Source organism: Eublepharis macularius, chromosome 9 (genome assembly GCF_028583425.1).
Source record: "Eublepharis macularius isolate TG4126 chromosome 9, MPM_Emac_v1.0, whole genome shotgun sequence".
In the NCBI taxonomy this organism is placed as follows: Eukaryota; Metazoa; Chordata; class Lepidosauria; order Squamata; family Eublepharidae; genus Eublepharis; species Eublepharis macularius.
The window spans coordinates 87,290,334-87,303,998 of NC_072798.1; the positions used below are offsets into that span (position 1 = coordinate 87,290,334).

Consider the following 13,665-nt stretch of genomic DNA (forward strand, 5'->3'; position numbering starts at 1 on the left):
CACCATGGCTCGGACAGTGGCCGGTTATCATGGCGGCGGGCGGGCTGCCTCCCCGCCGCGACATCCCCTGCACCCCACCCCGGCTCCGGCTTTCAGACGCCGCGTCTCAACACGACCTTTTCCCTCCACGCCTCCCGGGATAGCGGCGAGAAAGGCGCGCCGAGGAATTCCCGCCCTGCGCGCGTAAAGCCCCCCCCCCCATCTCTTCTTCTGCATATGCAAATAAGCCTCCTCCTAACTGGCTGGAACGCGATATTCTTTTTGAAAAGCCGCCTCTCTCATTGGTCCATGCAAATGAGAGAACCTTCCTCTTTTTTTCTCCCCCCCCCTCTTTCCCGGGCCGTGTAAGTGATGAGAATTTTTCAGACATGTAACTTTGCGCGTCTCTTACTATACGCAAAATAGTTCCGCCAGCCCCCTCCCTTCCCTCTTCCCGGCAGCGGGGCGAGGTTCCGCAGTCCCCCGGCTCGGAGTCTTCCCGGCTCTCTTCGAGGCGGGAGGGGCTGGGGAAGAGCGCCCCGAGACGTGTGTCCCCGCCGCCACCTCAACTCCCCCCGCGGAGGGATATCGCAGGGGGAGCGCGTGTGCCTTTTTCCCTCTCTCCCCGCACCAAAATATTGAGAGTTAAGAGGCAGCTCCGCCGCGTAATTGAGCTCAGAAGAGAGCAGCGCTGCTCGGAGGCTGTGCTGCGACTGCGGCGCTCCCGCCTCACTGCGGCGCCGGATTGCGTTCACACGGATCCCCCGGCAGCTTCTGAGAGGAGTGGATTGTGCCCGGCTCGGGGAAGACGGGACTGCAGGCGCCGCCTAGACGGAGCCGAGATCGCCGCCCTTGCAGAAAGCTTTTTGATTCGCGATCTGGGATTTTTTTTGTTGCCTGCTGGATTTCTGGGAGTCCGTTTCGACTTCGGGAGGAAATTGCTACGTCTCCAACCCCTGCTGGGAAGGCAGATCGGAGGAGAGCTTGGCGGGCTGGATCCTGCGCTTGGGCTTGGCTGCTGCTCGCCTGGAGGCCATCGTTATTGTTATTGCTGTTGTTTTTTGAACCCGTCTCTGTGAATTGACTGAACTCAGCCGGAGGATTCGGAGCCAGATCGCCGGGCTTTTGGGGTCGCGCGCCCGCGCCTTAGAAGATGTTACTCTCCAAGTTCGGCTCCCTGGCTCACCTTTGCAACCCGACCAGCATGGATCACCTGCCGGTGAAGATCCTCCAGCCAGGTAAACAAGTCGTGACATTTCTGCCGCCGCCGGGAGGGAGACTGATGGCGGGGTGGGGATGTGCCTGGAGCCCGGGAGGGGGCTGCTCTCGTGTCAACCGCAGTAAAGGAGGGGAGGGGGTCTTTGGAGGATCGCCGTAGCCCACCCGCTTCGGGAGGGCGGCTTCCCCCTAAGGCGGCACCGCGCGCGCTGTGGCGCTTCGAAGCTCCGGACTCGGGAGTGCCCGTTCCTTTCCCGGAGCCGATGCAGAGTTTGCGCCCCAGCCGCCCTCCTTTGGTCACCCCGCAAGCGAGGCTCCCGAATCCGAATGTTTCGTTTAAGACGAATACTCGCGCCCTAGATTTAAGCCACTCGCCGGCCCCGCGGATTCCGAAAGGTTGCGAGAAATCCGTCCCGACCCTTTCCCTTTTCGCCCCGTTTCTAGTGAAAGCGGAGAAGGAACCGTTCGATAAGATCTATCAAGTGGGCTCCGTGCTCGGCAGCGGCGGCTTCGGCACGGTCTATGCCGGGAACAGGATCGCGGACGGCTTGCCGGTAAGAGGAGGCGCCTGGCCCGCCCGTGCCCTCCCCTCTCCCGCCACGAGGCTATTGTTGCTTCCCCGGCCCGGGCATGGCTGGCTGCGGAGCCTGGAAGCCCCGATCTCCGCGGCTGGCTGGAGATTCAGCGCCGAAGCCCTGCCCGGCTCGTTGCAACCTGCCCGGGAGGGACTCCTTCTCAAGACCCTTTCTCTTGCCTTCCAGGTTGCTGTAAAGCATGTGGTCAAGGAAAGAGTCACGGAATGGGGCTCGATTGTAAGTATCCCATGCGTTGCGATGGTTTTAAAAATGAAAATGCAGAGGGGGGGAGAGTTGCCTGTGTTATTATGTGCTGCTATTATTATTATGCATGTGCCGCGCATTTTGCATGAATCCTCCCCTCCGCCCTGCATAAATAACAGAGGGCAGCTATTGTTTGGGTGGGCTCCCCCTCGCCTGCCCTCCATGCTGCTCGCTCACCAGCCTCTGTTATTGTTTATGTGGGGGGCAGATTTGGCGGGGTTTCTTCTCCCCGCCTGCCCTCCCTTTTTGACTGCGGCAGCAGCAGCAGCAGCGGAGACACCCAGCGGAGTGGCTTGTGGACTTTCCCGGCACTCCAGCGCCCCCCACCCCGCTTCTGCCGGAGATTCCATTTGCAAAAGACGGTGTGATTTGTTTTCAAATAGCCAAGAAAGGGCGGGGGTCTCCCCTCCCTGTTTGGTATTCCGAAAGCTTCATCTCGCCTTCTTTTTTTCCTCCCTCTCTCTTCCCTCCCTTCCTCCTAGGGTGGAGTAATGGTGCCCTTGGAGATAGTCCTGTTGAAGAAAGTGGGCTCTGGCTTCCGAGGGGTCATCAAGCTGTTGGATTGGTACGAGAGACCCGATGGCTACCTGATCATCATGGAGCGGCCAGACCTGGTGAAAGATCTCTTTGACTTCATCACCGAGAAGGGGGCCCTGGACGAGGAGACGGCGCGGGGCTTTTTCCGCCAAGTCTTAGAGGCGGTGCGCCATTGCTACAGCTGCGGAGTGGTGCACAGGGACATCAAAGATGAGAACCTCCTGGTAGATCTTCGGACAGGAGAGCTGAAGCTGATCGATTTTGGCTCCGGAGCCATCCTCAAGGACACCGTCTACACCGATTTTGATGGTGAGCGCCCCCTCCCAGATCCGAAGCGTGTGCGTGTCGATGAGTGGCGGAAAGCACTTAGCCGTGAAAGTGCTCCCACTGACGCATCCCCTCCCCTGAGTCACATTTATGACACCTACTACTAACAAAAGATATTTCTGCTGCAGCAGCTAGGAATGGATATGCCGGTAATTAAACCCTTTGCTCCGGAGGAGGTTCGGGGGCGTCAAGCTGCGTAGGAATCGCAGGCAGTGACGCAGCAGTTTATATTTTCCCTGCCTTGGGAAGAAAAGGCATTTTCCTAGAGGGCGATGTGTTTACAGTTGACTCAAGCATTACCCGGGTTCCCATCTGTGCTTCTCCGTGCATAATTTTTTGTTATCTTCTGATCCCCCTTTTCCATGGGCTCCCCTTTTTTCTCTTCCCCCTGATGCTCTAGAAACTCCCCCCACTGCAGATTGAGAAGGGAGGGGAGAGGTAGGAGAAATAACCCTTTCCAATTTGGAAAGGCTTGATTTTGAAGATCGGGGCTGACGTTTTTCATTGTTGTTATGAGAAATGTATGACGTCCCTTTTGCCTGTGGGGCGGTGGGGAGGATTTTCCTCTTTTCAAGGTGAACGTGATTGATGCGAGAGACCTCCCCCACCCCTTCCCTAGCCATTTGCAGCATTTAACATCTGTTTGTTGTGAAACCAGAGCCTCTTGGCCATGTGACCTTCCGCATCACAAATTCCAGTTTTTATTTGGTATCCAAGTAACGGCTCGGTGCAGAGGGAGGGCAGTTGCTAACCGCCTGTGTTGTGCGAGAGGCAGCTTTCTCAGCCTATGATTGTATATTATTCTTATTGGTAGGGGAGAAGAGTGGTGGATTTAACAGGCTTTGGGAATTGGTGAAAGCTGATTAGTCAAAGATAGTAACCGAGACCCGAGTTTCATCTCCTTTCCCGCCCCCTTCCCCCGTCCTTCTCTCTTTGTCCTTTTGTGTCTATTTTTGGTGTGGTGCTGCAGACGCCACGTGGTCAGGGAGAAGGAAGCTTTATGTTAGTAAACAGTCAGCTGATGGGAGCTGTGTGGTGCACTGCAACGAAATAGCACAACGTCAGGGGCCAAATTAAAGCATGATACAATGTTAGGGGTGACTTTAGGTTCTAGGATTTTCGTATACACACACATATATATGTATAGTGGATGAGTTTTTTAAAAAAGTATCTTTTTAAAAAATGCAAACAGACCCTGTAATCCTAACATAAGCTTGATGCAAATTTCCAGTTGGCTTATGCAAGGGATCTTCTGTTTCAGGAACACGCGTGTACAGCCCTCCCGAATGGATCCGCTACCACAGATACCACGGAAGGTCAGCGACCGTGTGGTCCTTGGGTGTGCTCTTGTATGACATGGTCTGTGGGGACATCCCTTTTGAACAAGATGAGGAGATCTTGAGGGGACGGTTATACTTCCGAAGAAGAATTTCACCCGGTAAGCTAACACCAAAGCTTCCGTTTCTCATGTTAAACGCCCCCCCCCCATCTTTTTCACTTAATATTTGCCCTCCCCTTGTTCTAACCTGCTTTCTCTGCGTGTTTCAGAATGCCAACAACTGATCAAATGGTGCCTTTCCCTGAGGCCTTCGGACCGACCGACACTGGAGCAGATTTTCGACCACCCGTGGATGCACAAATCAGAAATTGTGAAGTCAGAAGACTGTGACATAAGGCTACGGACCATTGACACTGACGTGTCTAGCACAAGTTCGAGTAATGAGAGCCTGTGAAATATTAAGGACCGTTCAACAGGAGGGGAGCTACGAGCAGGAAAAAAAAAATTACAAGACCACAGTGCTGCTGCTGCCAATATGTAGGAGGGGCTAGGAAAAGAAATGCATTAATTATTCTGTAATTTGCATCTTTGTCTGAGGGACTTGATTTATTTCTTATTTCCCCCTTTTTCGCTGGTTTCTGCTTTGGAATGAGAGATTTCCTTTGGAAACGCTGATGTTTGGGAGCTTGCAGGCCAGTACTTAGTCAAAGACTGACCTCTTCTTCTTCTTCTTTTTTTTTAGATTTAGACAGAGCAATGATCTCTTTAACACGGTTTGCTCTCATAGAGCCTGGACTACATTTTTATTTGCTTTTTTGAGTGCCTTTTTGAAAGCTGCTTCAGTGGGACTTTCTTTTTTTGAGCTGTGTATGTCCAAAGAAGATCCAGGGCATGATAGGATGGTGTGCGTGTGGTTGTGCTCCCTTTCCACACGAAAGGTGCCAGGGTGAGGGGGCGCTTCCTATGATGTCCTGGAGAACGTGTCAGTGATTGAATGAAGTAGTCCCATCCACTGGTGATGGAATACTTGAACATAGACATTTCAGCCCTTCCTGGTTCCTCCCCAGCCCTCCCCCCCCCCAACCACCTCTGCTGCTCCACACGTATTTCCAATAGGCTGCACAGGTTTTATCAGGAACACAACTCATATTTCCTTTCATCATCTCTGCCACTGGGCTCAGACAGCCCATTTCTCAACTCCCTCCCAACCTGTAAGTCTTAAAAGTATGTATGGGCACAATCAATGCAATATCCAAGGACTTCGTGTGTGTGTGTTTTCCATACCTGTATAATGTGTTTATGTAAATTCTGTTTTTTCCCTCCCCTCACCCAGGTATTATATGGTTTTATTTATTGCCTGAAGTTTAGAAGATCTCTCACAGTCCATCTGTGGCTATTTATTTTGGCTAATTTATTTGGTTAGAATTATTCAAACACTGCTTTTTTTCTCTCTTGTCTCTTAAGCCTGTCAATGGGAATTGTGATGGTTGGTCCACATTTTTTGTTTGTATTCCTATCTGTTTCTTTATTTTTGTTGGGTTAAAAAGAAAAAAAAAGTCTGACCATACCTGTTTTTTTTATTGCATTTTTGGTTGGAAGATGGAAAATTGTTGTACAAAGTCTAATTTAAGGGAACTAGAATGACTTTAAAAGTTAGTTCAGTATGCCTTTTTTGTCTGGTATTATTTACATACCAGAACTGTAAAGTAATGCTATTTGGAAGGGTTTTAAATTATTGACACTGTACAGTCTGTGCATTGGCTCTGGAAGGAAGAGGGGACAGAGTCATAAACCTTAATTTATTTTAATAGCTGTGTGTTATGTGATCTGGTTGCATTTATGCAGCTTGGATTTTGGAATTTTTTTTCCTTCTGTTTAACAGTGTGAAATGTATGGAGATCATATTTTTTATACAGGTATTTCAATTAAACTTTTTTGTAGTTAATCTGTGTGATGCACTCATTTCCGTTCAGTAGCACTCTTCCAGCTCAACTGGCTGATGTATAAATATGGAAGATTATATTTCACACACTTATTACAACCACAGGATGATGTGAGTCGGCTAGAAGCCAGCCTACCGTGGGCCTAGTAACCAGCTTGGTCTACCACATGGATTGCCGTTGTTGATAGAGCTCCTCCCACCTCCTCCATCCTTAACCTGGCTTCTGACAGTTTAGTGGAACACTCCTGAACACATGTACACAAGAAATTGCTTTACACTAAGAGCGGAACTACAAGTGACAAAAGGCACAGATTGGACACTTGTCAGCTTCCCTCAAGTTTTGATGGGAAATGTAGGCATCCTAGTCTTGCAGCTTGGCTCTCTGACTGCTGTCCAATGGGCTTTTCAACTGTCACTTCTTCAACATTCCGCCAAGCTGCCTACATTTCCCATCAAAACTTGGGGGAAGCTGGCAAGTGTCCAACCTGTGCTTTTTGTCACTTGTAGTTTTGCTCTTAAGTCTGGCCATTAGTCTGTCATGGTCAGAATTGTCAACTGACCGGGTCAGGTTGCAGGTCTTTAACATCTTCTATCTGATCCTTTGAACTGGAGATGAACTGGAGACCTACCTAAAACGTGGCCATGGGACTATATGCTAACACATACCCACTTCCTATATTCTGAAGTTGGCCAGCAGGCTACAATATTTGTGCCTGTATATATGTCTATGTAAAGTGCTGTCAAGTCACTGCTGATTAACCCTATAGTGTTTCCAAAGCAAGAGCTGAAAAGTGATGGTTTGCCATTTATTGCCTTGGTGTAGTAACCCTGGACTTCCTTGGTGATCTCCCATCCAAGGACTAACCTGGGCCTACTTAGCTTCTGAGATCTGAAAAGATCAGGCTAGCCTGGACCATTTTGGTTAGGGCATTTTTCCAGATGTTATCCGATATATTTGGACAAATAGACATTTCTCTGCTGTGTTACAGTCTAGAATAATGTGTCAGGGAAAAGCCTACACAAACCTGCTTTACTAGCTTTACATAGAATTGTAGAGTTGGAAGGGACCTTCAGGATCATCTAGTCCAACCCCCTGCACAGTGAAGGAAATTCATAACTCCCGCACCCCACACACCCCCAGTGATCCCTACTCCATGCCCAGAAGATGGCAAAACACCATCAGGATCCGTAGCCGAACTGGCCTGAGGAAAATTGCTACCTGACCCCAGGATGGTGATGGGCACGTAAGAAGGGGCCATGAGAACTAAGCACTGATGCAACCCTTCCTGCCCTCCCTCTCACGATCTGCCTAGGTTCACAGATGCAAAAGAGGTTGCTTTTTTAAAAATGTGGGAGAATCTAAGCATCTCTGAGCGACATTTTGAAGCTCCGTAATCCTAGGAGGGCTGTATCCTTTTTCTACTCTTGCTTATTGGAAGTGGCCTTCAAAGATTACCATATCATGTCTCTCATAATGGAGACCGCTACATGTATGGCTCTGATGAGAATTTACAGACACTGGACCATAACTCCTGAGACTGTGCAAGGCTTAACATCACACGTATGCTTTTTTTTGTGAAATCTGTAAACCGTCCTGATGCATCGTTGCTCATTCAAAAGGGAGGTGGTTTCCATAAATGCTGCCCTAGGTATCTCTCGCTGCAATTCTAAATATGCTTACTAGGAAGTAAACCTCAAGGGGCCTTGCTTCTGAGTAAAGATACAGTGAAATCCTAAGCAGAGTTCTCCGGTCTAAGCCCATTGAAATCAATGGACTTAGACTGGAGTAACTCTGCTTAGGATTTCACTGTAAGGCTAGCACTGTAGCCTGTAACACCATTGTCAAATTCACCACCTGTACTGGAACAGATACTATGAAAGAAAGAAGTAGCAATCTTTCACCTCATCACGGCCCTATAATACCAGAGGGTCCAGATGACTAGCATCTTAGATCCAACTTCCCAAAAGACTGGATATCAGGAACATTTTTCTTGCGATTTTCTACTGACATCGGGGGCTAGGAGAAGAGAGTTATCCAATGTTCTTTTTGAGGATGTGTCTGTCTATGGGAAGGGTAAATGTATGGTAGATACTAATCAAGGTAGGCAGAAAAATGCCTCCAAGCAGTTTCTCCATCCTTGCAGCTAGTTCTGTTGAGCGGAAAGCTAACGTCACACATGCATCAAATTTTTCTAGGTCAGTATTAAATTACATGGTAGCTAGGTTGATGCACGCACGCACACTCTTCCCTCCAGTAGTGTTTCTTCACTATTTTGAACTTGGATGTCCTTTCTAAACTTAATCGCCACTCCTCCCCCAGTCTTCTGCAAACCATCTACATAGGAAGGAAAGACCCTTTTTGCTCACCATTCTGGTGGGACACCTGAATCTGTAGGTACTTACATTGTAACACAGCGAAATCCTAAACAGAGTTACTCTTGTCTAAGATCCAGAGGAGTTAGCCATGTTAGTATGTAGTAGCAGAATAGTAACGAATCCAGTAGCACCTTTAAGACTAACCAACTTTATTGTAGCATAAAGCTTTCGAGAGCCACAGCATCTGACGAGCAGAGCTGTGGCTCTCCAAAGCTTCTGCTACAATACAGTTGGTTAGTCTTAAAGGTGCTACTGGACTCTTTACTATTCTGCTTAGGATTTCACTGTTAGCTTATCCAAAGACCTTTGTTCTCTTGCTTGACAAAAAATAGTTATTCTTGCTATCCCTAGGCATCAACCAGAATGGTAGGTTCCTTCAACGGTTGCTTGCCATCTCAGTTTCCATTTACAGGAATGATTTCCAGCATACTAGCGTAATTATGCGTTCATTCCGACAGATGTCTTGAAACCCCTTTTGAGACCTTCCACAGTTTAAAAAGCTAGGCACTAGGGAGGAAGCCCCACTCCCCGAAACCGTGAGTAGTTCCACATGTTACTCATGTCGGCCTGGCTCTGTTTTTTTCCCTGCTTCCCCACAACATGTGCTTCTGGGTCCCTCTTGTCCCAAACACGATTTGCTGTGATTTGGGAAAATTCATAGCAAAGCCAAGATGGCTGCCATGAGGGTTGGAAAGTCCAGATTTTCTGGCTCCTGCCATTTTGATTTCCCCAGACTTCACAGTAGCCACTCCCCTACAATACGCCTCTGGGGGGGAGGGGTTGAGGAACTTTTTAAATCGACACATTAATATAATGGTATTTTGGTATGTCAATTAGCACTGTAAAAACACCCCCCCAAAAAGCCCTCTAGAGGAGTGGGTGGGTGTCGGTCTGTAGCGGCCGTCATGGGCACTGGGGAAGAGAAAATGTGGGGAAATGTCTGGAAGCTCTGTTGCTGGTCTGTTGTGGTAGAAAAGAGCAAGAGTCCAGTAGCACCTATAAGACTAACATTTGTGGTAGGGTATGAGCCTTCATGAGTCACAGCTCACTTCTTCAGATACTGCTAGAATGTGAGTCCACCTGTCCTTATGTCTTGGAGAGGGGAGTGATTACAGAAGCCGAATGATAATAGCCGGTGAATGACAAAGGCAGGCATGATTGAATAGGGTGGGGTATGCAGAGGGGTAGTGGGTGTGGAGAAATTAGCATTGGTAATGAGACAGGAAGACAATGTCTCGATTCAGTCCAGGTGGATGTATTGTCTGGAGTTTCGTTATCAGTTGCAATTCAGCAGTCTCTCTTTCTAATCTCTCTTTGCAATTCCTCTGCAGGAGAACTGCTACTTTCAGGTCAGCAATTGAATGTCCTAGAAGGTTAAAATGTTTCTGATATAAGATTTTTGCCCTTTAATTCTTTGCTCTGTTGTGTCATGCAAGCAGCCACAGCAACACCAGGGCTTCCCCCAGGGAAACACTTCCATGTGGGAAAGGTTCGTTTCCCCAGCTTCTCACTGCTGGTGATGGGTTTTTTAAAAAAAATTTAAGAATATTGTTAAAGAAAAGAAAATAGAATAAAGTAAGTGCATAGTATAAAAGTTTTACATATTCTAAATTAAACAATAATTTTGAGAGTTATACATCTTATACAACCAATAAGTATATAAACAATACATTGGTAAAAGTCTTGGGAATAAAACAAGCAGTACCTTTAAATTTCTCTAAGCTAATAAAGTAATTATTACATATTTGGCTTCCCTGAGCCTAGATATGTGACATTTCTCCTTCACTCTTCTTCATGTCCCTCCCTCTAAGCTACTGTATTCATTAATTTAGCCTAAATAATCAAAGAAATCCTTCCATTTTTTCCAGAAGTTGATTATTGGCCTATTTTGTAGGTAAGTAGTTAGTTTGCCCATTGAAGCCAGTCCTGTTTTAGGTGAGACACAAAAGGAAACTGGCATTTATATAGCTCAAAAGGGCAGGCAAAATAATAGTTCCTTGTGCCTTATTTTATTTCTGACAACAAATGATTCCGGACTTAGTTCAGTTTCAGACAAGGCGCAAGGGACATAATCCCACATTGTATCAAAGCACCACAGTGTTGGAATCCCATGGAAGGGATAAAGGAAGCAGTTGGGGGGGGGGGGGCAAAGTGGAAAAAAGAAAGGCAGCCTACTAACAACAGCTGAGATGCACCTCCATTTTTTTTGTCTCGCTCGAGCCAATTAGCATTATTATGTCACAACACCAGGAATATAACCTCTAATGGTAGAAATAGAAGGGCATCCATTTGTAACAGTGGAATGGCATACTGCAGCTACGCCTTCCAACATAATGCCTTGACACACGTCACCTTGAGCCATGGGATGCAATAGTAACACAAAGACCACCTACACACCACTGATATTGCACTTCTATTCAACACAAAAATGGGGGGGGGGGAATGCAACAGTCAAAAACCAGGAATTTGATGGGGAAAGAATGGGAGAAGAACGGACAGCTGATGTGACATTATAAATTCAAGTCAAATGACGGTAAATTGTGATAGATTTGATTAGTGTAGATAGATGCACACCCTGGCAGACATTCTAAAGTTTGTCTGCAGTTTTTCGCATTCCAGTAGATTTTTCTTTTTGAATGTGCTCAGAAAGCTTAACCAAAGGAGACACTAAAAATCTTCTCCCTTTAATTAAGTTATGTTCCATTTTTCTCCCTAATGGAACCCTAATTGAGTTACAACATCATTCTCCCATCACAACAACCCTGCAAGGTAGATTAGACCGACAGTGACCTGTTCCCCAACAAGCTTCTGTGGTAGAGTGAGGATTTAACCTGGGTCCCCCATGCCCTAGTCTGACACAGTAAACACTGCCCCGGAGTGCTGTGGGATGGGCAGCCACCACTTCTCTTGTGACTTCCCCAGCCCCCCCCCCCACACACACACATACAGATTAAGCTTTTCTCATCTTTCTTTGTATGACTGGGAGCTTAACCTGCTCATCGGGTCAAGCCATTGTGAAACAAAAACAACACTTCACATTTCCAGTGTACTCGAGGCTTGCCCAGGGGTCATTTAGTAGAAAAAGAGCTGCAGAAACTTATTAGCATAAATCATTAGCATATGCCATGCCCCTTGATCTGGCCAAAATGGCTGGGATTCGGCTGCTGCCAGACGGGGGAATGTTTCCCCACCTGGCAGTGGCCCGAAAACGGCCATTTTGGGCCTGTTTTGGCCCTGATTGGGGCCAAAACGGCCAGGATCGGGTTGGTGCCGGGCAGCGGAGGGTTCCTCCACTTGGCATTGATCTGATCCAGGCCGTTTTGGCCCCAGTTGAGGCCAAAATGACCCCAAATGTCCAAAAGTCAGGTGGGCATGGCCACCTGACTGTTGGGGGAACTGCTGGAACTGTGTTCCGGTGCGTTCCCCCTGGAAATGAGCCCTGGGCTTGCCACATGTTGCCTTGTACAATCCTTACAAATAGTCCTGCAAGGAAGGCTGGTATTATTATCTTCCTATTGCAAACGGAGTCTGAGGCTAGTTTAGGGCAAGTTCATAATTTTGTAGCAGAGTGGACCACTACTGATTTTCTTAGTTAATGTGCTGCTCTGGAACTTAGGGGGCATAATATTCCTTGTGAGAGTACAAGGAAAAGGAGACACCACACCTAAAACAAAAGTCTTTTTTACTAGGATCTCATGGAATCCTCCTCCTTCTTCCTCCTTTGGTTAGAATATCGTTATGTTCGTTACTGTGACCCTCTCCTGCTTTGGTGCAGTGACTTTGAGTTAAATGTGATGCTCCTTTCCCCTCTCTAGCTAGTTTTGGACATTTCAGCTTTCTCAGCTTGGATCACTGCACTCCAAACCAGACAAACCAGACAGTGTTTGGTTTGCATTAGGATGTTTTATTACAATGTATTTATTTGATATTTGCTACCAGTTTTTTTAATCTTTCTATGTGTTTTATCTTGTTACACACTCTGATCCCTCTTGCAGAGATAGTGGGCTATAAATCCAATAAAATAAAATAATAAAATAAAACAGTGTCCATTTTAATCCACAACATTGTACTGTTTTTTAGAACAATCTGGCTGCAGATTTGAATGTTCACGTTCCTATATCATCATGTTTTTTTTTTAACCTCTGCTATTCTATCACAGACTTGTGAAAAGATAGCTGGCCACAGAGAAGAATTTCCCCAAATCCGTGCCTTGCCATTCTTCTTCATCCCACTTTTCTACTTTTACTTAAACAAAAATAATACAGTATCAATCAATGAAAACCGCCTTGAGCAAATTGGGTTCCCGCAAAAGCCGAATGGAATGTCTTCTTTCCATGTGGAGGTTTAGCGACCTCTGTTGGCAGAAATGAAGCAGGCTGTCTTCACAAGTGAAGGCTAAGAGACTTTGCAGATGCTGTTGACAGGTGCCTTTACGAATGGAAACAGGAACGCAGATCGGCTTCTGAAATGTTCTGTTGGGCACAAAAGGATTCCATTATAAATAAATCATAGACAAGAGCACTTCATTGCAACTTCTAGAATTATGCAGGTGGAAACTGTATCCACGTTCCATTTGTATGTCACAGTTCCATCTAGGGTGGGGAAAAGAAAGACGAGCACGCGGCTCGCATTTTCATAATCAGTACATCTTGTTTGCTAGAGGAATTTAAATTAACCCAGTCATTCATGTACGTGCTTGTCACAGTCTTGGGTACAACCATCCACAAGGTCTTGGAAGGCTAAACCTGAAGCCTGAAGATCAGAAGAGTTTTAAGTCTCAGCAGAGCTTCGAAAAATCCTTCTGTTTAATTTGGATATTTAAATTCACGGCACCGAAACATGATTCACTGAATTGCATCCGTGGTGATCGTCAAGTTGGGAATGAGATTATCGTTGCTATTAATGTAGCAACCTTGAAAACATCTCTTTTTAAAATAACTGCAAATAACTGCTTATTTTTATTCCTCACCAGAGCTCAGGAGAATGGGACCCAAGGATTACAGGATTCCTATATCTATCATGGCTAGGGTGGCCAGCTCCAAGTTGGGAAATTCCTGGAGATCTGGGGGGTGAAACCTGGAGAAACCTGGAGAAAGTGGGGTTTGGGGAGCAAAAGGACCTTGGCATGGCATAATTCCATAGAGTCCACACCGCCCCCCCCCCCAAAG

General features: G+C 47.0%; 1 protein-coding gene across 1 annotated transcript; it reads left to right on the forward strand.

The window, feature by feature from the left end:
* Positions 1-636: 636 nt before the first annotated feature.
* Positions 637-6,124, forward strand: PIM3 (Pim-3 proto-oncogene, serine/threonine kinase). The gene is made up of 6 exons (XM_054989136.1): positions 637-1,217; positions 1,642-1,751; positions 1,959-2,009; positions 2,519-2,882; positions 4,162-4,338; positions 4,449-6,124. Exons 1-6 carry the CDS (start codon positions 1,133-1,135, stop codon positions 4,631-4,633), a joined length of 972 nt encoding a protein of 323 aa, XP_054845111.1. The 5' UTR covers positions 637-1,132; the 3' UTR covers positions 4,634-6,124.
* Positions 6,125-13,665: the final 7,541 nt, after the last annotated feature.